At 42.3% G+C, this 27,389-nt stretch overlaps 2 protein-coding genes across 6 annotated transcripts in view; both read right to left on the bottom strand.

The window, feature by feature from the left end:
- The window catches only part of LOC311058363 (uncharacterized protein), a gene marked incomplete at both ends in the record, with an annotated part of 195,684 nt that overhangs the window by 70,924 nt on the left and 97,371 nt on the right, over positions 1–27,389 (bottom strand). The window lies entirely within an intron of this gene.
- Positions 1,626–26,377, bottom strand: slf2 (SMC5-SMC6 complex localization factor 2). 5 transcript variants are annotated; one of them, XM_084075752.1, is made up of 21 exons: positions 26,208–26,377; positions 22,235–22,496; positions 20,916–21,095; positions 18,808–20,148; positions 18,313–18,367; positions 14,745–16,498; positions 14,094–14,170; positions 13,390–13,491; positions 11,628–11,795; positions 9,923–10,025; positions 9,575–9,662; positions 9,275–9,416; positions 8,961–9,048; positions 7,162–7,338; positions 6,048–6,142; positions 5,738–5,825; positions 4,623–4,739; positions 3,871–3,948; positions 3,653–3,739; positions 2,944–3,012; positions 1,626–1,990 (listed from the first exon to the last, which is right to left on the bottom strand). In XM_084075752.1, the coding sequence occupies exons 2-21, from the start codon at positions 22,436–22,438 to the stop codon at positions 1,853–1,855; spliced, it is 5,151 nt and encodes a 1,716-aa protein (XP_083931878.1). In that variant the 5' UTR covers positions 22,439–22,496; positions 26,208–26,377; the 3' UTR covers positions 1,626–1,852. The 5 variants fall into 5 exon arrangements, with proteins under 5 accessions (XP_083931878.1, XP_083931880.1, XP_083931882.1 ...); XM_084075754.1 differs by having other exon boundaries at positions 18,820–20,148; XM_084075756.1 differs by having other exon boundaries at positions 19,942–20,148.

Genomic DNA, 27,389 nt, shown 5'->3' with positions numbered 1-27,389 from the left:
GTGTGTGTGTGTGTGTGTGTGTGTGTGTGTGTGTGTGTGTGTGTGTGTGTGTGTGTGTGTGCGCGGGCATGTGTCAGTGGTGGAAAAAGTACTGAAATGTTTTAATAAGTAAAAAGTATCAAATACCGCAATGTAGAAGTGAAAGTCCGGAATTTACATTACATTGATTTACTTGAGTAAAAGTACAAGTATTGGTATAAAAATGTACTTTAAATACCAAAAGTAAAAGTGCTAAAACGCTCAGTTTCAGTCATTCGCAGATTTTGTACTTACTGCTAATAAATAAACTTAATAAAAAGTAGCAATACCACAATGTAGACAAATACTGTTTTACAAAAAAAATATTCTGTATTCGAACTTTGGACACACAAATTACAATAAGACCCCCAGAACCTACCTACTAATCACTATGTTATTTTTCAACTACAACTACTCTTTTATGATATTATGTTTATACATTTCAGACGTACTATTGAGACCAGACGGAATGTTAGGAAAGTACCCCATCTTCTGACAAAAGGGAGGTACTACACATCTGTCTGTGTCTCTCTCTCACACACACACACACACACACACACACACACACACACACTCTCTAGATTCAGTATATTGTCATTATTTTGAGATTCTAAGTCATTATATTGCTTCCAAAGATATTGGTCTGGTTAGTAAATCATTTTGTTTTCATCAGTTTTTTTGTTTTACAGATGATTCCCTCACATGTGCACTGGCCACCTCCTTTCAAAAAGTATTACGTTTTTTTGGGCCAACAAAGTAGCTTTACATGTAATGAAACGGATTGGTGTTCATAGAAAATGAATGACTGAATGAATTTGAAATAAATTGTTGCAGAATTCAAACCCTGAACATCGGTTTGTTCAGGGTTGTTTTGTTAATACTCACTGAGTTTACTGGCAGTGTTCAATCATGCGTGAGGAAGATAGAATACTTTGTCTGACTTTAAATAGCTTTAGTATAATGATAGTGATATTGTCCAACAATTATTTCCGGATGCTCTTGATTATGGCCTCGTCTTTGCAGGACAAGCATCTTTCTTTTTCATGATCAAATATGATATGGTCACTCATGACAAAAACATAAAATTGCAGGACCCCCAGAAACAAGAATAAATGGCACCATTCTGTGCTTTAAAGCTGACACACTAGAATATATATTGCACACATTAGAGTGCTTTGGCAAACACTGCAAACGTCAAGATGAGTAAGTAATTTTGCCCGTGACCTTTTAAAATCGCCCTCAACCTTTTAGACCCAAAAGTGAATAATCTTTCCGGGACGGATACTGATCACTCCCTCGAAGTTCCATGAAAATCCGGCCATCCATGTGCATGTTAATTTTGTTAAGAGACAAACAGAATGGGCCAAAAACATAACCTCTGTCCAATGCCAGGTCATTAAAAACACACCTGGCGTTGGAAACCTTGTCCACATAAACATCTGATCTCTTTCTATCTGTTCCGTTCCTGAGATACAGAGCTTCTTACTCCAGAGTTTGTGCTGTAATAAGTTTGGGGACCACTGCTTTAGTCTCATATTCATGTAAAAAAACATTCATATTGAGAAAGAGCATTCAGTTACATACCATTGTGGGAACCAATTTCAAAGGACATTTTCAAAACCATTTTAATCACATGAAACAACTGAAAAAGATATATGAAAAAGATATAATTATCTGAAGATTTGCAGCTCCATCCACTCCTTGTTTAACTTAGAACTGAAAAAGGCTGTATCTCGCTTCCTACGCACTTTTTTTTTTACTTTGAAAAAAACTCTAGCACAAGAAAAGTAATCAATCAAAAAAAGAAATGGAAAGGAGCCAGGACTGCTCCTGTTCAGCCTTGCTGTCCAGCCCTTTCCTTCTCCTCCTCCTCCTCCTCCTCCATCTCCTCCACCGGGACGGGGTCCTCCTCACCCTCAGCGCTGCTCTGACTGCCCATCCGAACAGGTTTCCAATAGTCATACAGCTGCCCCTAGAAGAGAACAAAACAGATGATTAACAAGCTGCAGTGGTGAAATAATGACTCATTTTAATGTCGACTTCCTAAAAGTTAGAAAGGTCCTTCTGCACGTCAAGGACAGGTGGGTAGGAGCAGGCAGTCAACGCATGAAAAAATGAAATCCTGCACGCCGTCTTCACTTCGATGAAGGTCAGAGCGATATTATATTCTCAATAAATACTGTGGCTGTGAGCGAGGACAGTGTGCGGGATGTGTACTGTACTTCTTCCATGAGCTCATGTACAACACTTCTATCTTATGATGTTCATACAATCAAACCTTTATTTATTCTCGAATGACATTGAGGTTGCACTCATTTGCAGTGCCGTCGAGATACATCACAGTACGATTTCATATTCACATCAATATTCACGTCAATGATAAAACAAAACAGAAATTTCCCCCCCTCCATCTTAAACACAAGTTTAAAAGCAGTTGCAGACATTTGTGGGTAGGTCTGCAATCAAAGATTGAAACTGACCGTATGGTCATTCCAAGTGGTTGGGGCACTAAAACAAAAGGCTGTTTTTTTTTTTTTTACACTGTGAAGTGTCTCAGACTCCATTTGCCTTAAATATTACCAATCGTAGATTCCCTACCTAAATGATTCTTCTATGAATTTCCAAAGTGTGCTAATAATTTCTCCTGCCTTATGACTCGGTTTGCACTCGACTTATTTGAAGTTGTTTCTGTCTCTATGTCTCATGTTTTATGTTGTGTATGTTGGAACTGCTGCTACTCTGAACAGGGCTCCCTCATAAGAGATTTTCACCTGTATATATAAAGGTTAAATAAATAAAACTAATTGATACAGAATTCCTCGCCAGACTGTTTTGGAATCCAACATTCATAAATGCCTAATTGCGGCTTAAAGCAGACCAGTCGCCGTGACTGCCAGCGTCAAGTACAGATTGGAGAAGACTTACATTCAGAGGTCTGGTCCTCAGAAGCAGCATCTGCCACCTTGTGTAGATCCTGGCCACCAGATCTTTCACCTGGAGGGAGAAGGAGAGGAGACCCTTTTTATGCAAAAGAAACCAACTTTACGTACCACAGTGCATCTACATCCCAGCCTTGATGGTCAGATGTAGCAGATCAGTGATTCTCAGCGGCCCCAGTTTCAAGGCACGGACCCCATTTGATACAATAATCCTCATGTTATTAATTATGGTGGTACTGGGAGAGACAAATGTTTTTTGAGGTGGTACTCAGGGTAAAAAGGTTGAGAACCACTGGTTTCAACAAGATAAAACGGCTTTAGAACATAGCAGTGGTGTGTGAACTAGCTTGTCTCCGAACATCTTAAGTTAGTTGATGGCAGTCTCAGGAGAGAGAAGAGACAGACAGAGAGAGGTGACAGACAGACAGAGAGAGAGGTGACAGACAGACAGAGACAGACAGACAGAGAGAAGAGAGACAGACATACCTTAACTGCTGAATCACAGACTTGATGTTTAAATACTTCATCTATATTACCAAACAAAGAGCTCTGTCTACAAAAGGGCAGACAATTGGAATCCGTTTTGGAGACAGACAGACAGACACAAAGAGAGAAGAGAGACAGACAGAAGAGAAGAGACAGACAAGACAAGACAGACGGAGATTAAAAGCAGCTATTAAAAGCAGCTATCTTACCGTGCTGCGGTACAGGCACTTCTCACTCTCTCTGATGTGAGACTTTATGTGGAACTCCAGTTCTGAACACAACTCCAGTAGCTGCTCCTGAGGACCACACACCAAGGAGGCGGAGTCAACAGTCAGATATGTTCTTAAATTATTGATAATTTGTTAACAATCGATTAAATCGATTAGTCCAATTAACTGTTGCACCCCTACAGTATTACCCATCGTACCTTCTGATGAGTGGTGTAGAATGGGAGGTTTGATGCTTCGTTCATCAGGGTCAGAAGGCTGTTGCAGAGGTAGTAGCTCTGAAACACACCATGGAGGAAACGTTTTAAAAAAGACAATCACAAGAAATGAAATATTAAGTGATTTATTTTTTACCCCAGCCCCCTCCGATGTTGAAGTTGCAGTTAACCCACTTGACCACAAATGCTAAGAATGTAATTTAGATAGCATGTTATTGTATTGAGAGACTGACTTCATCGTGTACCTGGTATCCTATTAGCCTGGCATTGCCAGACTGATGATGTGGATTCACTCACACGTTCCTCCGCGGTATCAGTCTGGACTTCGGCCCATAGGCAGGGAGTATGAGAAATCAGAAAATGACCGGGCCAATCAGTGACTGCGTTTCAACTGCTGTCCGTACAACAGTGAAAAGTCATTTTCTGATTTCTCATACTCTCTGCCTATGGGCCGAAGTCCAGACTGATACCGCGGAGGAACGTGTGAGTGAATCCACATCAGTCTGGCAATGCCAGGCTAATATCCTAGAGTTTCAATGTACAGAATGTTATTTACATAGCATGTTGTTGAGACAGATGCTAGGTTCATTGTTTACCTGGCAACCTAGTTTCTTGAGGCACTATACTTGCTCTCTCTGCATTCCATGTATGCGAGTATTTACCTGGCTTATTGTAAGTGGCTCTGGATAAGAGTGTCTGCTAAATGGCTACATTGTTGTAAGTAAGTTCCTGACCTGCATGTCTAGCGAGACTTGGTCGTCATCTTCGCTTGGCTCCGTGGCGTTCTGCTGCATGCCATGGAGGAGCATGGACGGTCGCATGCGAGGCAGGAAGGTGCGCAGGGCAGACAGCTGTGACAGGAAGGCGGGATAAAGAGTCAATGCAAAAGAAATCCATACAGAGCAATCAAAGTAAACGGTACAAGACGCCGGTCACAAAAAGAAACTTAGTGAACAGGCGTTAAAGGCCGTCCACGTCAAGAATGATAATTATATCAGATCCATTTCAACATTCCCAATGTTTAAACGTGCTCCGTCTTCTTACTTTGAGGTTGACTGTTCTTGCTATCGGTTTAACCTGTCATCATACTATATTATTTCATGTTATACTCACTGTATTGAACATAGTGTTTAAAATGTGTTATTCTATTAATGGAATATATGCCATCCTAAGGATGTGACGTCTTTCAAGTGTGCACTGGTTATTGTATATTTTTTAACGTGTTTCATGTGTTTTTTTCCAAAGCCCTCACCGCCATTGAGGTGTTTATACGCTAGATGACGCTATTTGCTAACATACAGGTCACCATTTGACTCCCATTGAAGCAATGAAGCAGCAAATCACGTGATCACAAAAAAAAAAGCAGCCACATTCACTTCCATGTAAACACTTTCACTGGCAGGAATCCATTCATTCATCCGTCTCCGGCCCCCTTGCCAGCGAAAATTGCGATTTTACTGTACTTTTGAAAAATCATGGAATATTCCCCGTTACCTCAGTCCTCACGGAGATCGGCTCATTACACACACAGGGGCGTCGTACTATAGGGAAAATGTGTCCGGTCGGTCGCGATCCTCCAGTCCAGAGCTATGGCTGTTTGAATGTGGCTTGTTTGTTGAAGAACATCAGACTTTTATAAATCCTTTAACATGAAAGGTGCCTAGATTGTTTCTGTTGTGATCATAACTATGGAACGGATGATCGCGACGGCACGCCCCCCCCCCCCCCCCCCGATTCTACAAGCTTACAATGCGTAACTCTGCAATGTGTTGAGAGCTTAGATGGGTAGATTAGGCCGTTTTCGGGGCACAACCAAGCATAACTCCGGCTTTACACGACAATAACTCACCTGGAACTCTCCGACAGTAGGCTGGTACGTGCAGCTTCCATCCAGGAGCGTGGAAATCATGCACATACTCAGGTGTGTGCGCAATTGCCTACACACACATACACGCACACAAAATTAGATGCAAATCAAACCCACAAAGGATCAAAAAACAAACTTGACTATTGTCACAGTCGGTCACTTCATTATTTTTGGCAAGTAGCACAAATAACCGACTTTCCGTGACAGCCTTGCACGTCGAAATAAAGCGTTAATTAATGGCGAAAAAACAACAACATAAAAAGCTGTGTAATGTATAGCCAGAGAGCCTTACTGTCCGCGGTTGTGACGAGGCAGCTTGTTGACCAGACAGCACATGTTGTGGTGGTCAGCGGTCAGCTCAACCAGAGCCGCACACATCCTGGGAAGCTGAGGGGACACAACATGACAGCGTTATCAACAAGTCACATGGATTAAAGCCAAATAAAATCTCACGACTGAAAAGTTGTGACAGGCCAAGTCCCAATCTCTGATTTGTGAAGAAGACACCCCACACCGGAGCTCCATAAACGATTAACACAGTAGGATGTACTCGTAGAATTATGATGTTTATGTATAATCATTCTAAGCCTATGTTCCTGCTGTTCCACATACAATTATGAAATATCTGAGACCACTAGGGTTTGATTTAAGATGCCACAGGTATTCTATTGCTAGTGTGACCAATTCAAACACTTTAATCTATTCTGTTGCTAGTACGACCACTTCAAATACTCTACTACACGCTCACAACAACGCTTCTGTGTGCTTCCATAGGAGACATGCTGCCTTGTATGGAATCCAAATGACTGAAATCAGTCGTAGTGACTGAGAACTTTAATCCAATCCCTTTAATTAGGGCTGCAAATATTAATTACCTTCTTAGCGATGATTCTATCGATAACCGTTTTGTTGAATCTGAATAATCAAGCAGTTTTTTTCAAAAAAAAAAACATTATATATCGACAGATTGGTTAACCACTTAAGTGTCGTTTCATACTTCATTGCACGTTGTGCAAAACTATTTTTTTGCCCAAATATTCCCCCCAGAATAGCGACACGTGGACAGCATTTCCCAAACACAGGGTCTAGAGTAGACCCATGCCTGGGTTGCGGACCCATTTTTATGGGTTGGGAGTAAATATCCAAGTTCCCTACTTTTCCAATTGTTTTATACATTTATTATTTCAAAAAGAAATTTCAAGAAAAAAAATTGGATTGAATGAATAAAAATAAAAAAGTGAATCAGTCTGAATGTAATTTTTGTACGTTTGGGTCACGGGGAGATCAGATGCCAAATTTTTCTTTTGGGTCTTGAGGCAAAAACAGAGGAAGAAAAAAAGGTTTGGGACCAAAACTGCGCTAGGGTTCACGTGATTAACACTGACTGGACATGAAGCTGAACTCACCGCGGCGTCCCAGTCGCTGACGTTACTGATGATGCTCTCTAGCAGACAGCACAGCATCGTGTGTGGCTGCAGCACCAGCTGCACGTCCAGACTCAACCTGCAGACCACCGTCAGCAAAAGCAGCAACTCGTGGTCATCGTACGCGTGTGGACACAGACGCGTGCAGAGGTCCAGGTACTGCACACCAAGAGAGAGAGAGGACAGTTAGACAATTAATGCATGGCTACAGGCTCTCCTGTGTGCTCATTTATGTGTCCGGTTCCGGCAGAAAGGCCAACAAGTAGGCGATGGTGAAGTCCTGCAAATTAACAAAATACAAACAAAATGTTTGTATGTTTGAGAACCTTCTCGTTGTAACAGATATCAGTTTTAGAATCATTCCATCGTTTTAATTAGTTTGTTAACAGAGCTGTGTTTTTGTGTTTCTTTAGCCTCGGGTACCCATGCGTTAGTTTATTTTTGTTTCCCCACACATTCCACGCCAGAGTTTAATCTCATAATGTACTCACCAGTGCCAATGTTTTATTGTTGTTTTTTTGTTTTTTTCATGTTGCCATAGACCCCGCTAAATCCGTTAAAAATGCGCGTTCATTTGGTTCTACACACACAGGGGATCTGTGTGTGACGAGCAGTGAAAACCGCATCCCCTTACGTTCCGCCATCTTGAAGCTACAGCGGTGAACGCTAGACAGTGATCAGCGAGGGGGACAAAAACAACCGAGATAATGGACTTTAAAACCACATCCCAGACAGGAAGCGGATACGATCGAAAAAAACGGAACCCGGTTAATTTAGTTTCCGGTCGTCCTACCGGAACCGGAAGGTGATCAAAAAAATCGGAAAGTGCCCTTTTGCGAATTAACATTGGATTTTCAAAATATCACCAGTTGGCGTAGATCTACGCGATTGGCATATGGCGGCTTTTAATCGGTTCGCGTAGATCTACGCGACTGGCAGTCAATGTGTTAAACCTTCTGGGGGGGGGGTGGAGTTTCTGTTGGCTAATGGCTGGCTATCGTTCTCAGGTTTCAGCTACGGTGTAGCTGCTACACCACCAATAGGTTAGGAGTGGAGCCAAGAAGCTATTGTTCACACCCCTTACCTGACTGCCAGTAGTGTGGAAAACCTCAAACTTTGAGAGCCTTTTACTCAGATTCTTGGTTAGAGGTTTACAACATTCAAATAAGCATCTCTTCTTCAAATATTTTCAGATTCCAATGAATGACACATAATTTGAAAGCTTACATTCGGTTCTTTAAAAAAAAAAAAAAGAGTACAAATCACAGCTGTTGTTAATGACAGATATGTACATGAGGCAATCATAAGTAGAAGATTAACAGCCGTGGCAGAGTTTACAGTCAACACACAGTATACAACCAGCTAAGTGGCCTTGTGGGAGGTCGGGGTTCAATCCCCTGGCCGGGTCATACCAAAGACTATAAAAATGGGACCCAATGACTTTCTGCTTGGCACTCAGCATCAAGGGTTGGATTGGGGGTAAGTCCCTGCGACATACTAGCTCAGGGGGTGTACTTGTACTTGTACAAGCTGCCTCACGCTATAAGATAGGGTCCTGCCCCATAGGCTGAATTTGCTCTGCAACCATTGGTTCCCAATGCTACTTACTTACAGTATACACAGAAAACAAAGCTGTGTGTTTGGCCTGTGTTGTCAGGACAGCCTGGCGAGAGGTTGGTGCTCAGGGCTTGTTCAACAGTCTAATGTTGGAAACTGTTCAGAAATCTGGTGCCATGGCTTTGGATACGGTGAGTGTGAATCGGGCGTAAGATGTTTTTTACCTGGAGGACGTAGTTAAAGTTGTCCAGGGGGAATGCACTTGGTTCCCCACTGCTTGATGGGCTGTCACTGCCAATATGGGTGCCTTCCCTAGAGAGAGAGACACACACACACACACAGAGAACTGGGTCAAATCAGAACTTTTAAAACATTAGCCCACATGTTGAGCTTTTAACCGTGTGTGTGTGTGTGTGTGTGTGTGTGTGTGTGTGTGTGTGTGTGTGTGTGTGTGTGTGTGTGTGTGTGTGTGTGTGTGTGTGTGTGTGTGTGTGTGTGTGTGTATGAGAATAAAGAGCGTCCTTAAACAAGGACTCACATAACATCTCCCTCTGTGAAGGAGGGCTGGAGGGTCTCATTAGGATACAGGCCCACAAAGGAGACTCCCATATTCATGAAGACCAGCGTGAGCTCCGAAATGCTGGGAACCCACACTGCAAACTGCTGGCTTCCATTTCTCACTACAAGCACACAGCAGGAAAGACAAAGGTTACATTAGTTCAGTATATATATATATATATATATAGTATATTATATATCGGGCCCCTTCTGAGCTGTAAAACAAAATGTATATTGCAATATAAATAAACAAAAGGAGTGTCAGAGTTCAAATGCAGACCTCTCTGATCGGCAGCAGCGATGGCGATTTTGCTGAGGGAGTTTAGGGTCAGTGTGGCGGCCATAATCTCTTTGTGCACCGACATGACCTGAGGGGGGAGAAACCACACAACAATGACTACAGACTGATGCCAGGTTTTCATCATATTCTAATACATTTGAAAAACTTGATTTGATTAAACTTTATTTGAGAATACTACAGTTTTAAAAAGGTACCGTAATGGTACCCATAATGACATGATGTCCAAGATAAGTTGAGAGTTGGAATTTTGTTGTCATAAAAAAAAAGTCAAATATTGACTCTGTCACCAGCGGTGTAGCGGGGGTGTCGAGCAGGGAGAGACGTTACCTTGAAGAGGAACAGCGTGACGTCAGGGGGGCAGGGAGACGAGCCGTAAGCACTGGTAGGAAGGTCAACTCTCAGGTGCTTTCTGAACTGAGAAGGTCTGGAACTAACAAAGGGAAAAGTGGGCCTAATTTATAGTCCATAATGCAAGGAAAGTTCATTTGTTTTAGCACATTTCAACAGAAAACATTAAAGCAGAGTATTATTAACCATTAAGACCTGAGGCTGATTCTACAAATGTCATCTAAATCCTAAAAGTTTTCTGACAAACGTATGTTGCTATATCAGTGGTGCTCAAACTTGTTCATGTCAGGGACCCCCAAAATGATGTGGATTTGGCCGCCGACACCTATCTCAAAAGGTTTTGTTCCAGGCACCCCCAGAAGCAAAGATTTGAGTTAAAATGTTCACTTTAAAACGCTGCTGTCCGGCAGAAACCAGCTAACTCCATTTTGACACTTTTGCGTCAAACTCATTGGCTGCTGTTACATGGACAGTTGTATTCGGAATGAATGAATGGATGAATTCATTCCGAATAGATTTGCTCATGTAAACACCCCAATTGGAATAGAATATTCCATTCCAGTCTGACCCGAATGCATTTTCATTCGGAATAGGAGGGGTGGTATAGACCGCTTTAATCGGGTTAAAACGACGTATACACATTCAAATATTTTCAAAAATGTTGACGATTTTTCAAAAAATAGCAGATCTAGAAGCTCATAGCATGGCATGAAGTGACGTGCTATGAGCTTGTATATCTGCTATATTTGAATAGCCAAAGTATAAAATATGGTTAAAGTGGTTAAAATTAAGAATCTCAGAAATTAAGATTTTTTTTACAATTGTGGCCTGGCAAAAGCCAAGGCCTTTTGTGACAGAAGGGGGAATAGGATCTCATTTGGAACCATTTCCAGAACCGGTTTAATGACACTGTCAGAGCCGGTATGTGGACTTCACATCTGCTATACAATTACAATACCAGTGGTTCTCAATCATTTCAAAGACGACCATAACTCTGAGAACAAATTGAACCAAATGGATCGTTCTCCATGTGTATGCTCTCAAGAGTTACAGACCTCACTCACTCTCTGAGTCACAGACCTATAAGGGTCCATTTGGAACCCCCTCAAGAAACCCAGAGGGTGCCTGCACCCTACTTTAACCCATTAAGACCTGAAGCCGATTCTATGGGTGCGTTCGAAAATACAGCACTGAGCGCACTGGCCAATACAAACTAATAGGCGAGTGTACTCCGGTGCGTAATTTCCAAACGCACCGTATATGTCTCCTAAATCTCAACAGTATTCTGAAAAACGTATGTTTCTATATCAGTGGTGCTAAAACTTTTTCATGTCAAGGACTCCCAAAATTATATGTATTTGGCCAAGGACCCCATCAAAATATTTTGTTCCAGGGACCCCCAGAAACAAAGATTTGAGTTAAAAATGTTCGCTTTAAAAATATATATATTTCAAAGATTTGCACACATTTTCACGATTTTTCAAAAATAGCAGATCTACAAGCTCATAGCGCGGCACTCGGTGCCCCGCTATGAGCTTGTATATCTGCTATTTTTTGAATAGCCCAAAGTGTAAAATAATGCTTTTTAGCTCAAATCTAAAAATGACACAGTTCCAGGTCTAAATGGGTTAAGGAAAATAAATCTGTTAAAATCCTTAAGGATCCCAAAGCCTATATGGCTCACCAGAGCAGAGCTTTCTGCACGGTCCCCTGTGGCGTGGCGTTGCACTGGCCGGGCTGGAGGGAGTCCTGGGTGAAGATGCGTCCAGCGCTGGCCAGGTTGAACACCTCTTCTCCCGGATGCACGTCTCGCATGCTGCTGGGGGCCAGAGCGTAGCGCTGCAGGAACTCCCTGGGAAACAAAATGATACCAAACATGAATTAAAGCAAACTGTTTTTTTGTGTCCAGGACCCCAAATTGATATGCATTTGGCTGCGGACCCCCCCCATCTGAAAATATGTTTTGCCATGGACCCCCCACAAGAGAAGATTTGTGTAAAAAAAAAAATCTTCCAAACATTTTCACAAAATTTCAAAAAATAGCAGATGTACAAGCTCGTACATCTGCTATTATTGATTAACCACACATTGTGAGCTTGTAGATCTGCTATTTTTGTCTGCGCAACATGCTTCCATAGAAGACATGCTGGCTTCTATGGAATCCAAATGACTGAAATCAAACTTTATGTACCAAATGAACGTCCAGTCATGCAATGTCAAGCCGACACGTTCAGGTGCACTAACGCATCCATTCCCAACCCCAGTGGGCCGTTAGGATGTTAACAAAGCACCCTTTTTAAAAGTAAACAAAATGCGATGGCATTCTTTTGTTAAAACCATACATAATGACTTCCATTTTGATGGGAACTGAAAGTACACTACGTTAGTTCCTTTGATCCAAGCCGGAACACAATCGATGGAATGGTCATTCAAATAAACATGCTCTTTGAGGCTTTCAAGTGGGCCTTGATCCAGAAAAGGGTTGACAACCACTAATGTGCAAATAAAATACTGCATTGAGGGCATCCGTTTTCCAGGGTTGTCACGATCATAACATTTGAGTCGATGATTAATTGTCATACAAACTGATGTTTTCATTGTGTTTTTGGCATTGAACATTGGAACTGTATAAAATACACATAACATCTCGGTTTGCCTTTTAGGCTTTGTAATTATTTATGGCAGAAATGACAAATAAGAAATGCCTGACAATGACCAGTAACCAATAATCAAAATACAGAAGTTCTGTTCAAACCACGTCATATATTTCATAGTTTTACACTTTCCAAATTTTCTGCAAGCTCACAAAGCACCACAATGCGTTGTGAGCTTGCAGATCTGCTATACATCATTAAATTGTATGAAGCTTTTTCTACAGATTAATCTATACAGATGAACGTTAACGATTCTGAAGAACCAATAATTGTGATCATGCGATCATGTAATAATTGTGACAGGCCTTTCTGTTTGCCAGTGTTCATTTGAAATGTTGTATTTTTTTCATAGACTTAAGAATACAATTCTATTTAGTTTGTCACATTTTAGTCATCTGAAATGTTTTAGTCTAGTTTTATTTGGTTTAGTCGACTAAAATGTACTTTTGGCAGGCCTTGATGGCGTTGTAATGCCTGACTTATACTTAGTTGTGCCAAAAATATAATACAAGCAACGTGTCACCAGCACGTTGTGAGCTTGTAGATCGGCTATTTTTGGAACGAGACACCCACACGCATAAAATGACTTGTCTTAGTTCGACTGGATCTCGTCCACTAGTCCCTCCCCAAAATTTTAGTCTAGTTTTTGTTGGACGAAATTGACAATATATTTAGTCACAGTTTTAGTCATAATAGCTTCGTTTTTATTTTGTTTGTCAGTGAAAAAAAAGTAGCCTAGTCGACGAACATTTTTCGTCATTGTTTTAGTCGACAAAATCAATGCTAGCTTACTGCTGTTCAGCCGAGATGGCGTCTTCTTGCGCGGCCTCTGCCTCTTCGCTCAACAGATCCACTTTACAGTCCTCCAGCAACCTGTTCTCGTTCGCCTTCGATCTGAGGGACAAACAAAACACATTAAAGCTGTATGATGTAACTTTACTTTGTGATTAAAATGTTATTTAGTCCAATCTGTATAGTAATACAATCTAACGTATACAATTGGGGAGGTTGTATTTGGTCTCTTTGCTCTTCTATCGAGAAATTCAGATCCTGTGTCTAGGTTTGACACGACCTTCGACATTCGTTTCTGGTCAAAGGTCTTTAACTCTCAAGGTCAAAATTCAATTCCTCACCTGAGTGAGCAGGCAGGCTCTAGTATGTCAGGGGTTAACATTTCAGCACAATTTCAGCCCGGGTTCGAATCCAGGGTAGAACATAAAAGTTAACGTTCGGTAAACAATTAGTGCAATTATTATTATAATATACAAATATTATTATCCATAAATCATTTTCTTTGATTAATCGAGAAGCGCTTTTTAAAATATATTTGAAATAAGAGATGGATGGAGTTGGAAACGAATCGATTAAACACTTATTTTATACTTCGCTGGACAATGGTGTCATTATAAAATCTCCATAAGATTAGGGTGAATGATTGACCTCTTATTAGGGTGTTGGAAAAAAACGATTCGAAATCGATTCACAGGAGTTCTTACTCTATGGTGTTTGAGATATGGAGCCGTGTCTGATCCAGGGTGTTCTTGTAGTGGACCATTTTGGACGACAGAAGTTGCTGAGAGAGAAAGAGACAAACAGAGGTCATTAGATCTGTAGATCCAGTCAAAACAAATCAAACAAGATTGTTGAACCACGGTCGGGTCCATTTCACAGGCTCACTAATCCAGCGGTTCAAGGACCCCCAAACTGACATGTATTTGGCCGCGGACCCCCATCTGAAAAGAGTTTGTGCGAGGGACCCCCAGAAGAGAAGATAGGTGCTAAAATAAATTCGAATAATTTTGAATTTCTTACGTTTTTCAAAAATATCTTTTGAATAGCCAAAGCATAACATATGTGAATGGTTAAAATGATTGTAGTGCTATATTTAAAAAAATCCTGGGGACCCCCTGGAACCCACTCACGGACCCCACTTTCAGAACTACCTTTTTAAAGGATGGCGGTAATTAGGTCACAGACCTAAATAACTCTTAAGAGTGTAAGACTTACAGACCTGTTAAGGGTCCATTTGGTTCCCATCTATCAACAATTTAGCTGGGGGGACCCCCTCTACAACCATCCGCAAGGACGCCAACTTTGGGAACCACTGCACTAACAATCAAACATTACAAGTTACAGGCCTTATTTACCGTATTGGAGCGCTCAGGTTCTGGCAATGGCGTCTGCCTGGTGATACGGTCCATGATCGCCCGCATCGAGCGCATCTGCTCCTCCTCCTCACAGCTGCTGCTGCTGGAGGAACTACTGGAGCTCTGGGACAGGTTCATGTCCAGCTCAAAGCTCAGGCCCAGCTCCAAATCCAGAGGGTCGCCATCCGCCTGACAGGCCGCCACCGCAGCCGTCTCGGGAGAACCGCGAGGCGGCACGGAGGAGTCGCATTTGGAGGAGGCGGCGGCGGTGGCGGCTGAGGCGGCGGCTGAGGCAGCGGCGGCGGCGTCTTCTTTCAAAGCATCGATCTGGCACAGACGTGCGCTCTTGCGCGTTGATTTGCCCCTTTTGTCCTTGCGCTGCTGGAGCGAGGAGGCGGTGAATGAGCCGTTTGGGAAACTGACACCTTTTTTAAGACACATGTTCTCCAAATTCAAACGGTCCAGTTTTACCACCGCCATCATTTGCAGTTTTGGCATTTTTTTCGTATCTAATGAGCGTAGGTTCAGAGTTACCTCACCCTGTGACCCGACTCTAAATGTACCGGAGCCCGCCACTCTGCCGGCGGGGGGACCCTTTTCTCTGGCAGTGTTTGCTGGTTCGTGTACAGGGTCAGGAGGAGTGAAGAATTCAACAATGTCATGTCCCCCTGAAGCCACTCTCTTATGTTTTAATGACAGTCTTCCAACATATCCAGTGTTTGGTTTTGGGGTAAGTTTAGTAGGCGTCCTGTCTGTGCCTTGCCTCTCCTGTCCCCCTGTCTCTCCTTTTATGTCAACTCTTCTCTGGTACTTGACCTCTACCGTTGACTTATTTTGGGAAACTGTACTTGCAACAGGAAGAGGAGGGCACATCTCTCCTTCATTAACCTTCCTTCTGTATTCTTCAATCCAGCGCTTCAAACTCCCTTTATTTGGCAGGCCAGGGGAACGCATGTCCTTCTGCTTTACAGTAAAACCCAGATAGGCCGGCTTCACCCCTGATGAGGACTGTCTGGGTGGCTGTGACAAGGACAGTTTGGTCACGGGAGACTTGGGTGGCTGTGACAATGCCCGTCGGGTCAGGAGAGAATTTGGCCGCTGTGGCAAAGACAGTCTGGACATGGGAGACTTGGATGGCTGTGGCAAGCTCAGTGTGGTCACTGGAGACTTGGGCGGCTGTGACAAAGCCTGCCTGGTCAGAGGGGACTTGGGAATCGGTGACAAGGACACGCTGGTCAGAGGAGACTTGGGAGTCAAGGGCAGTCTTGTGAAAGGAAAGTTTGGTGGCTGTGATGATGATGGTGGTCTGGTCACAGTAGACTTGTGTGTCGGTGAAAAGGACTGTCTATTCATGGGAGACGTGGGTTTCGGTAAGGACTGTCGGTACTGTCTGGTGAAGGAAGACTTTGGTGCTGGTGACAGGTACAGTCTGGCCAGAGGTGACGACTGTCTGGCCAGAGGCGACGTGGGTGGCTGTGATGAGACTGACAACTTTGTCTGCACAAGTTTAGATGACAGTGTCGATTGGCCAGATGCTGGTGCTGTATATAGACGGCCTTGGGCGGTCTTGGGTGACAAGTCTTTGCTCAGTGAAGGCTTGGGTGCCAGTGATGGGGAGAGGGACTGCCCAGCGCTGGTACAGACCGGTGATCGTGCTGGTACACAACTCGGGTCCTGGACGCATAACTTCTTGGCAGAGTTGTCAGCGGATTCAGATTCCCTGGGCCTCTTCAAAGACAAGCTAGTGCTTCCCCCTATTAGAAAGAAATGGACATGAGCATTAGCTTTAATTACTGTATTTATAGCAGGTAAACTCCAATACCAGGTAAAGGACATGAGTGTAGAATTATCCGGGCTTTCCAGCAAGGAAAGTGTGCGTATAATTATTGCCATGTTATATGCGTGTATTTTCTGCTTACTTAACACATTGATTGCCAAGAACGAGTTAACTCGTTTTAAAAAAAATAAAAAAAATCTGGCAATAAACTGCAAAAAATCTGAAATAATTCTGGCAGTAAATGTGTTCAAATTGTATAAACTAAAGTGAATCCAAAGCAGAGGATATGACGTGGGGGTTGCGTGAGAGAAACAGGAAGTTGATTGATTAGATCAGATAAGGACAGTAGCCACTGTTATGGAACAGTGCTGGTCTTGCAAAAAGCTCTGAAGAACATGATTAGACCACTCACTGTAAGGTTCTAGAACCCAAATGCCTTGTGGGAAATTGATGTTACTCTTATTATGAGGCAGCTTCCTTGGGGGAACCACTGAAACAGTAAAAAGCTCTGGGTTTTATCAAAGCAAGTCAGATTCGACATTTGGCTTGGACGTGGATAAGACTGCAGTAAGTGCAAAAGCTTTTATTACACGATGTAACTATTATGTAATGATGATTATATTTCTGATGTGTTCATACTTGATGCGTAGGTTCATGTCAGCAATGTAATTTGTTGTTGTGTTGCTTGCGTTTACTTTCCTAGGTTTTATTACCTATTGGCCTAGAAGTGTTAGTATGTTTGTATTGTAATGGTAGTATAATAAAAGCTATCAAAGACACAGGTTTGAGTGATATCTACTTTTAACTCACGCGTTCAAAGAAAGCCAACAACCCGTTCCAAGGGTAATGTTACCTGGGTACATAGAGCTTATAAGACAGCCCATGTGACCAGGTAAATAATTGGACAATGAGCATTAGCTTTAATTACTGTGTTTATAGCAGGTAAACTCCAACACCAGGTAAACAATCTGTATAGAGCACTGTATGATATACTGTAATTATCCTCGCTAATAAAATCCCTTAACAGCCACAGGTTCAAGGATTATTTATCACTCACTTATACTGTACACTTATGTTCAGTAAAATATTGGTGTGCTATATGTCATAAAAACAAAATAGATAAAACAAGCTATAATATAAGTAAAACAATATTCTAAATGTCAGTTAAGTCTTCATTGTTTTTGCTTGACCCACTGCCTTTTATTTGTAGCCATTATTTCTTGCCATTGCTCTATTGTTGCCATTGCTCTGTTTTTTTTTTTGCTCTGCGTTTTGTTTTTTGTCTTTTTTTCTCTGTAAAGCACTTTGAGCTGCATTGATGTCATGAAAGGTGCTATATATAAAGTTTATTATTATTAGATTGAAGGAAAACAAAAGCCAACAGTGCCATAATGCAAGAATTTCACACTCTTTTACTTTGTAACGGTGTGACGTGACCATAGGTTTGGTTTGACTGACGTCAATAGCAGTTGGATCGGCCTGAAACCTTGCCCAAATGTATTGAACCTTTATTTAAGATTCTCTGAGAAATCATTGAGGATGAAAAGTAGTTATAATGAGATAAAATTCAAACATAAGATCAACAAATAGGAATCTATTCAAATACAAAGCAATCAACAAATAAATAAGTTAAAACTGTTGCAGACAGGCAACCTTTTCATGCATGTATTGAATAGTAATTACAGACTTCCAAATTTCAATACTTCTCCAGTTCTGGAAAACAGACAACCTGGGCAGCCAAGCACGCTCCATGAATAATCTAAATGCAGTACAAAGAAAATACAACAATACCTGGTACGGACTTCTTGTTTGAAGCGTTGTCCTTGTGTTGTTGGGCGGCACAGTCCTGACAAAAGAAGCAAGCAACTCGTTGAAACAGGGAGTCAAAAATGTTGCATAGCAGCACTCCCACAAATCAGTAACTGGAAGTCTAATTTCTGACACATTAGAGCAGAGTATGCACTTTAATCAAAGAAAAAACCTCAACTGCTGCCAGTGCCTTCACACTTTAACTCAAGCATAACGACTAGTTCTTCCTCAGATTTGCACATTACAATATTTCAAGGGCCAATAAATTAGCCAATTGCCTGACAGGACCACTAACAACTGCTTTCTAACTGATGCAAGACTGATGCTGGCATTCTCCAGGGTGCAATATCCATCCATGGGTATTGGGTCTGGATAGGATGCCTTCGCCTTACTAAGACTTAAGATTAGTTGTGATTCAGCTATTGACCCAATCTCCAAATTAAAATATGTTAAACCATCACATATAAAGGGCTTTACCTGATGACCTACCACAGGCCTGCGTGGAAGAGGAGACAGTGAAGGGTTGCATGCAGTGGAGGACAGTGACAGGCTGTGTCGGGTAGATGACAATCGGGTGGAGGACAATGATGGACTGGGTCGGGGGGACAGTAAAGGACTTTGTGGGGTAGAAGACAGTGATGGTTTGGGTCGGGGGGACAGTAAAGGACTTTGTGGGGTAGAAGACAATGATGGGCTGTTTCGGGGGGACAGTAAAGGACTGTGAGGGGTAGAAGACAGTGATGGACTGGGTCGAATAGAGGACAGTAAAGGCCTTTGTGGGGTGGAAGACAGTGACGGACTGGGTCGGGGGGACAGTAAAGGAGTTTGTGGGGTAGAAGACAGTGATGGACTCGGTCGGGGGGACAGTAAAGGAGTTTGTGGGGTGGAAGACAGTGGTGGACTGGGTCGAATAGAGGACAGTAAAGGACTGTGTGGGGTAGAAGACAGCGGTGGACTGGGTCGAGCAGAGGACAGTAAAGGACTGTGTGGGGTGGAATACAGCGATGGACTGGGTCGAACAGAGGACAGTAAAGGACTGTGTGCGGTGGAAGACAGTGGTGGACTGGGTCGAGTAGAGGACAGTAAAGGACTGTGTGGGGTGGAAGACAGTGGTGGATTGGGTCGAGTAGAGGACAGTAAAGGACTGTGTGGGGTAGAAGACAGTGATGTACTGCTTCGGGTGGACAGTAAAGGACTGTGAGGGGTAGAAGACAGTGATGTACTGCTTCGGGTGGACAGTGAAGGACTGTGAGGGGTAGAAGACAGCGACGGACTGGGTCGTGCAGGTGACAGGAAAGAACTGCATGCTGTAGAGGATTGCGACAGGGTTTTTGGGGCAGTCGACAGGGTTTTGGGGTTAGAAGACAATGACGGGCTGTTCCGGGTAGGGGCAAATAAAGGGCTACATGCTGCAGGGGACTGCGACAGGGTTTTTGGAGTTGTCGACATGGTTTTTGGGGTAGTGGATGGCGACAGGCCGTTTTGGGTAGGGGACAGTAAAGGACTGCATGCTATCGGAGAATACGACGGGGTTTTTGGGCTACGCGACAGTGATGAGCTGTGTCGGATAGGCGACAGTGCAATGAGGTTCCTTTTGGGGGAAGTTATAACCTTAGAGGGTTGGCCGGACCACGGATGCCATTGTCTGTGTTCAGGATTCCAGTGTGGGAGGGGTAAAGGCAGGCTGACACCAGTCTTTTGGAAGGGTAAAGGCTGCCGGGCGCCAGCCGCCTGGTTGTGTGTGACGTAGACGGATGGCAGAGGGGGCCTGTGGGACTGGACAACAGGAATGCAGCTTCCAACATCATTGGGTTTAGCCTAACAGAGCACAGACGGGGGAATCAATCACATCATATGAGACATATGAGCACAGACAGGGGAATCAATCACATCATATGAGACATATGAGCACAGACAGGGGAATCAATCACATGATATGAGACACGTGAACAGGCCAAGAACATCGGATAACACTTGATAACATAATGATGAGAACACTTAATCTCGTCGCTGTCGAGGGGGAAACCTTGTACCTGCCATGTCCAAAACCTGTTACTTTTCAGGAAAAGGAAAAAGGAACCTGTGTTCCAATGGATCCAATGTAGTTATTATTTAGTCACAAGCTCTTGTTAATACTTTATCAGTAAAATGTGTCTAAAATCCACAGACAGACTTAAAGTGGCAATGACATTTCTACCACTGAGCAAATGCAAATGCTTGCTCAGAGAAGAAATCTAATTCTGACCTTCTTCAGGTCAAATTTTGTGTCAAACCAGAAACAAGATCAAAATGATCTCGATAGAAGAGCAGGGAGACAAATACAACCACCCCAATTGTATAGATTATATTGAATTAAGATACTCTACCATACAGATTGGACAATATAACATTTTATTCACAAAATAAAGTTGCATAATACAGCTTTAACCACTTCACTTTTAGAATTTGTCCATTTGTCCCAGATCCATTTTGAGCTTGTGAGGGAAAAGTAGAGCATTAATTTACAAAACAAACAAAGACCAGTTGAAATATGGAGACACAAGGTTTCTGCCCTACAGCAACGGATATACAGTGTCAACAACTACCTTGCTTGATTCCTGTGCTTGTGTCATTGCATCACCACCACCACCATCACCACCACATTCCGTTCCATTGCGAACTGAAGACACTTTAGGTTTGGTCAGTTCGTCTGTCCTGCTGCCAGGTAACAGACAGCTCTGGCCTAGATTCTTCGCTGAACTGGGGCTTCCAGAAGTCTCATTCTTCTTTGAAAAAGAAAAACGAAAATAGCAGGTCTACAAGGTCACTACGCGCCACATCGCGAGCTTGCTAGTCTCACGTAGCCAGACAACTATTCCACAATCTATATGCTATATAGAGTCTGGAACTACACCTCCCGAAATCCGTGAACCAAAGCTGCTTCGTCTTTTCCGTTCACGAAAATATATTTTATAATATCTTTACATTTTAGAATTTCTGATAAGCAGCAACCTATACATACTTTGGTTATATTGATGTATCTATATTAGGACAAATTTGCATGACTGTAATGACGAAACGGAAGCGGGGAGGAGGCGTCACATCCGCTCATTTTCAGAGCTTCCGTGCTCCAGACTGTATAATGGAAGCATTTGAAGATTGCGGGAGGCAGCAGTCTGCTTCGCAAGACTATGAGCTTGTAGACCTGCTGTTTTCAAAAAATAATTTGAACTTTTTAAATTTTGGCCCCGACCCCATATTACAATAAAATACGAACACTGAAACTAATAAAAACTAAGCCTTTAGTTTTCATAAAATAACTTAACACATCGGGTGCCAGCATTTTTTCATAACAACTAAGTTGGGTGCCAGCATTCTCCCCATTGACTGCGCTTTGCTGTTTAAAGCTTTAGACTCCGCGACAAGCAAATCCACGTAAAAAGAAAGCATCCATTCATGTTGAGCGATGACCCTACAGCCTGGAACCATAACATTTCACTTGCGAGTTACAACGGGGGGGGGGGGGGGGGGGGGGGTCGCGCAACGCGCATGACCGGTTTTCACCACCGGAAACGGATTCGGAGATATAGGCGTTTTAAAGAAGGAAATAGACAGGAAGCGGATGGAAGCCATGTTTTTGTTTCCGGTGATCTATCTGGCCCTTCCTTCTCAAGAGCACAATGGGTACTCTCAGAGCTGCTCTAGCCCCGCCCGTGCGGAGAAAAACTAAAGAAATCACGGTTCAGACCGTGAACGGCACCAGAGCGCTACTATGTAAACACACGGTTCAAACCGTGATCGGCACCCGATGTGTTAACAAGCAATCACACTTTTAAAAAAACGAATTAAAACTGAAATTGAAAACATGAAGTATATATGAAATAAAAATAAAAACTGAAATGAAAAATTCAAAAGGTATAATAACCTTAGGCTGGAAAGCTCTTGAGATGGGTCTGAAGTAAGACGGGCCACTTCCGGAGTTGTAGGGACCCATTAACCCTTGAGATAGGGGGGAGGATGGCACCGATCTACCCATTAACCCTTGAGATTGGGGGGAGGATGGCAGCGATCGACCCATTAACCCTTGAGATTGGGGGGAGGATGGCAGCGATCCACTTCTGGACTGCATTGTTGTGGCTATCTTGGATTCAGCAACCAGTGATCCGAAAGGTCATCATAGGGACCTGCTGGAAGAAGAGAGGTAGCTGGAATTGGTATCAAGGTTTGGAATTCTGAGCCAGTTAACCACTTAAGTATCATTCATAGTCGGACGTAAGGACACGTAACGAGCGCCGGCGCTCCTTGCGTTGTCGTTTCTTACTCCCCCTCCGTCACTTATGGCTCCCGTTTTTCCGTCCGTTCAGTCGACATTCACTGTCAGGCCGACGCACGTTTACTACGTTTTGCCTGTTGTACCACTGGGCTATAATGCTAGTTTCATAGCGTTGTAACCTGTTGCCAGACTTTGTGAGAGAAATAAGTAACCAGGTCTATGAAAACAAGCCCAAAAGAATCGACTTGGCCACATATGATATGAAAATAGCAGATCTACAATATATATTAGAGAATCACTGGTTTAAATAACAATTGGCCCAAATAAGCAACTACACTTTAGAAACAAGCCCAAATAAAACCGCAACCGTTTGTTTACAAGCAACTATACAGACAAATAAGCCCAAAGTCGCTTATAATAAGCAGACATGGCAACATTGGGTACGTGCAATATCTCTCTCCTGACGACCATGCATGTGTCCGTAAAGAACGGACGGAATCCTTCACCGCCTGACGCACGTTAAAGACCCATCTAGGGACTTTGAACGGGCCTTTAGGCCGACAGCAACTTAGATGCTATCTGCATCTAGGTTGCAACACCCTCTATTGACCGCATCCAATTTGCAACACCCCCCACTGACAGGCCAGGAAAGAGAAAAGGCCTATCTGATTGTATTATACGACGATAAACTCAACGATATTGCAGCTGTACAGAAAGCTTGGTACTTGACCCATTTCAAAATTGCACATATGCAGAGTTTTTTTTTTAATGAGTGCTTCCAAACTAACACATAGAAAAAAAACATGACTGAACAGAGTTTATTGACATAAGGTTGACCATAAAATTGGTGGATTTTTTTTCAAACAAAGTCTTGACTGAGAGACACAGAGGATAACCCAAGCTGTCCGTACAGCTGCAATATTGGTGAGTTTATTGTCGTTTAATACAATCAGATGGGACTCTTCAGTTTCATGAATGGGCTGTCAATGGAGGGTGTTGCCACTTAGATGCAAATTGCATCCAAGTTTCTTTCGGCTACGCCCCATTTTAAATCTACAAGCTCACACATTTCCACTTATGACACGCCTACATAGGGAAGCCAGGGTTACATTTAAATTGAAGTGCATGTATATGGATCATCACAGCGGATCAAGAAATAGAAGAGTTCTCACACAATTGATCCCTTCAATTACTTTATTTTGGCATACACCTGAGTGAGTTTTGAGCACACTGCTCTTCATCAGAAACATCACTCACTCAGGTGGATGCCAAAATAAAGTTATTGAAGGGAGCTTCAGTGTGCACGCTCTTCTTTTCTTTGACTAATGTGTGGTTCAGCACCTGCCTTTAAAATGTAGGTGCCCTCCTTTGATACCAACAGAAAAGAGGAAAATGAGAACTCTCGGTCTCTCAGAGCACAGGCTGCTTTCCTGCCCCTTCAAGATAAGACCTTTAAAGGCAGGACGGCCTAGAGCAGTGGTTCCCAACCAGTGGTCCTTGGATGGGTACCAGGGGGTCCCCAGGGAAATTAGTTAACATAGGGTCACAATTATTTTAACCACTTAGCTTTGGCTATTCAAAAATAGCAGATCTACAAGCTCATAGCGCGGCACCGAGTGCTGCGCTATGCGCTTGTAGCTCTGCTATTTTTTTTTAATCTATAAAATGTGTGCACATCTTTGAATATACATTTTTAAAGCGAGAATGTTTAACTCAAATCTTTGCTTCTGGGGGTCCCTGGCACAAAACATTTTCAGATGGGGGTCCGCGGCCAAATTTATATCAATTTAGGGGTCCTTGGCCTGCAAAAGGGTTGAAAACCACTTCCAGTTCACCAATGATCACAATGCAACGAAACCTTTACAATACGTTGCAGAGAGAAATTGCTGCGGTCTGAATTGACCCATTGGTCAAGTTTGGGATACTGTTGCAAGTTCTTGCAAGTTGCAACTCGTTGTTGCGTTGCGAATCATTGCCGTGGACTCTGGGCTTAGTTAAGGCAGAGTGGCCTTGAGTGAGAGTGTTGTATCAATGCATGGGAGGGAAAGCGGAGATTCTGCATTGGTAACACCTGTGAAGGAAGCAACCATGCAGCCCAATTTCTTTCCATTACGGCTGCTGTAGTGTGTGCTTAGAGAGGGTCTTGCTCAAAGCCACACAGACTTTTACAAATACTGTGTCCCAGCCATCATTACAATACAACGACAAAAAAAAAGAACATGACAGGAGGTGGCCAGAACACCCATGTTTTGCGTTACAATATATTAGGATAATATTGAATAGCTCTATATTCTGATAGTACTCATTGTTATAGAGTGTTTGTTCAGTAAAAGGAGTCTCCTTGTCTCTCCAGCTCTTTATAAAACAGAAAATGCATTTTCGTTTCAGTTTCAGTTCCATTTCCAATTGTATCCAATCAGGATAGAGAACTCAGTCAGGATATAGATTAAACAAGTGAAATTGGAAGTGATGACACTAAGAAATGAGCATGCAAAATTGGAACTGGAACACTATAAAAATTAAGCTTAAAATGGGTACTTTCTCCTGATTGGCTGAGATTTTGACACCTACCGGAAAATGTATTTTCTGTTTATTAAAGAGCTGGAGAGACGGGGAGACTCCTGTTACTGAACAAACACTCTATAGCAAAGATTACTATCAGAATATAGTGCTTTAACCTTTCAACAAAATACTTTTTGTTTTAACCAAAAAATATCACTTACCCTACCTTTAATTTGCAACATTTCAGTAACCTGGTCAGTGGTTCACAAAGTTGGATCCAAGGGTCCCTGAGGGGGTTCCTACTAGCTAAATGTGTCAATATAGAGTCCACGGCCACTTACATTAATTTCGGGGTTCTTGACATGTAAAAGTTTAGGCTAACATATGTCCAGAACACAACAGTCCACAAACATATTACACATTATGTATTCTCTACAGTTTCTATCTATAAAAGCACCATAATTAATCATGTTAGCCCAAACTAAAACGTGTAACTTTAACGTTAGCTGACAGTTCCTAGCTGCAGAAATGTGTACATTTTATCCAGTGAGGTATTTTTTTACTTTACTGGAGTATTTCCGATTTTAAGTAAAGAGGCAAATATTGTACTTTTTACTTTACTACAATTATTTGAAAACGAGTTACTAGTTAGTTTGTAGATTTTGATTATTATTATTATTATTATTACAAAACATACATTGACCACTTGATCCCTATATACTATTTTGAAAATAGCCGATCTACAAGCTCGTCACTTTGCCACGCATTGTGAGCTTGTGGATCTGCTATTTTCGGAAGATTTTTCTGCATTTGGAACATTTGGACGCAAACAGTTTTGTACTTTTACTCGAGTACATTTTGAATACTGGACATTCACTTGTAACAGAGTATGTATGCATTGCAGTATTAATACTTTTACTTAAGTAAACCATTTGAGTACCTTTTCCACCACTGATATGATGTATTCTCTACAGTTTCTTATCAATAAAAGCACCATGATGATGAAACCGTTGACAGTGTGTAGCAACAGACCCGGAAGTAACTTCGCTCAAAACAGGTTAGGTTAGCATAGCATTACAGCCTTCAAAATAAACAGGAGGATAAATGAAACCCTTCGTCTTACTTTAACACGTCCTTCGTCCGTCGTTCTTCCCCTTCGGGATGCGACGAGACGCACGCCGTTGAAATGACACAGCAATGTCACTTTAAAACAGCCTTCAAAGTCGTACTAATGTAAGCGTAAAGCACTAAAAAAGCTGCAGAACGTGAGTTCTTCTCCCTCTCCGTCTCTCTCTGGATCCCGCCTCCTAACTGGACTGTACACACATAGATACAACCCAGTGTTGCCAGGTTTTACGAGAGAAGTAAGCAGCCAGGTCTAACAAGCGAAGCCCAAAAGAAGCAACTGGATTGCAGCCATTTGGAAATAGCAGATCTACAAGCTCACAACACGTTGCGATTAGGAGCTTGTAGATCTTCTTTATTATTTTTTTTGTCTTTTTAAAATGTGGAATATTTTTTTAAACATTGATTGATTGATTGATGTACTTTATTTAATAAGACATGAGAACATCAGTACATGGAAGTACAAATTCACAATACAAGGTCTACTAAACTGGAAGACACATTAAGCACTGAGCTTGTTTAAGATGAGATCCCCATTCCCCATGCACACAAATCATGATGAAAACATGATTACAACAACATAAATCTTGTATGAGGGTCCCTGGAACTAAATATTTTCAGATGGGGGTCCTCCAGGACAAATACAATTAACATTTAACAAGTGTTAACAGTACGATGGAACATCGAACTACGAATTTTACCCACTTTTTTTTTTACTTCTGTAGTGTACACCTGTGATGTGATGTGACTGTGACGATAAAGCTGATTCTCAATTTGGAGGTCCTTGATATGAAAATGTTTGAGAACCACTGGTTTCAACTTTCAACCATAACAAAAACAATTAAAAAAAAACATTGGAAACGAGCCCAAATAAGCAACTACACTTTAGAAACAAGCCCAAATATCTGCAACCCGCAACTGCGGCAACTACCATTATTTACAAGCGACTTTATGGAAAAACAAGCCCAAAGTCACTTATAATAAGCGGACATGGCAACACTGTACATCTGCAGCTGCAGCGCATGACTATGATGAGAAAGACGATGCATTGTGGGACCTGGAGTCTTCTTCACTGTAGTTGTCTGATGAGGTAAAGAATCAATCCGTGTATTTCCCAAACATTTTCATAAAAGACTCCCAAATAAATGAATGTGCATTTAGCCATGGACCCCTATCGGAA

The sequence above is a fragment of the Gymnoscopelus microlampas genome, assembly GCF_963454915.1.
Source record: "Gymnoscopelus microlampas genome assembly, chromosome: 13".
NCBI classification, from domain to species: domain Eukaryota; kingdom Metazoa; phylum Chordata; class Actinopteri; order Myctophiformes; family Myctophidae; genus Gymnoscopelus; species Gymnoscopelus microlampas.
This window is presented reverse-complemented; position numbering and strand designations above follow the sequence as displayed.

What these genes read in the sequence shown, in the direction of transcription:
- slf2 (XM_084075752.1), bottom strand. Translation starts at nt 22,438, where the DNA reads ATGCAGTCCAGAAGTGGATCGCTGCCATCCTCCCCCCAATCTCAAGGG. An exon ending in CCTCGTCACAACCGCGGACA is followed by an intron (nt 5,826 to 6,047) that starts GTAAGGCTCTCT and finishes ATGTGTGTGTAG; the next exon opens with GCAATTGCGCACACACCTGA. An exon ending in AGTGCCTGTACCGCAGCACG is followed by an intron (nt 3,013 to 3,652) that starts GTAAGATAGCTG and finishes TTCTCCCTCCAG; the next exon opens with GTGAAAGATCTGGTGGCCAG.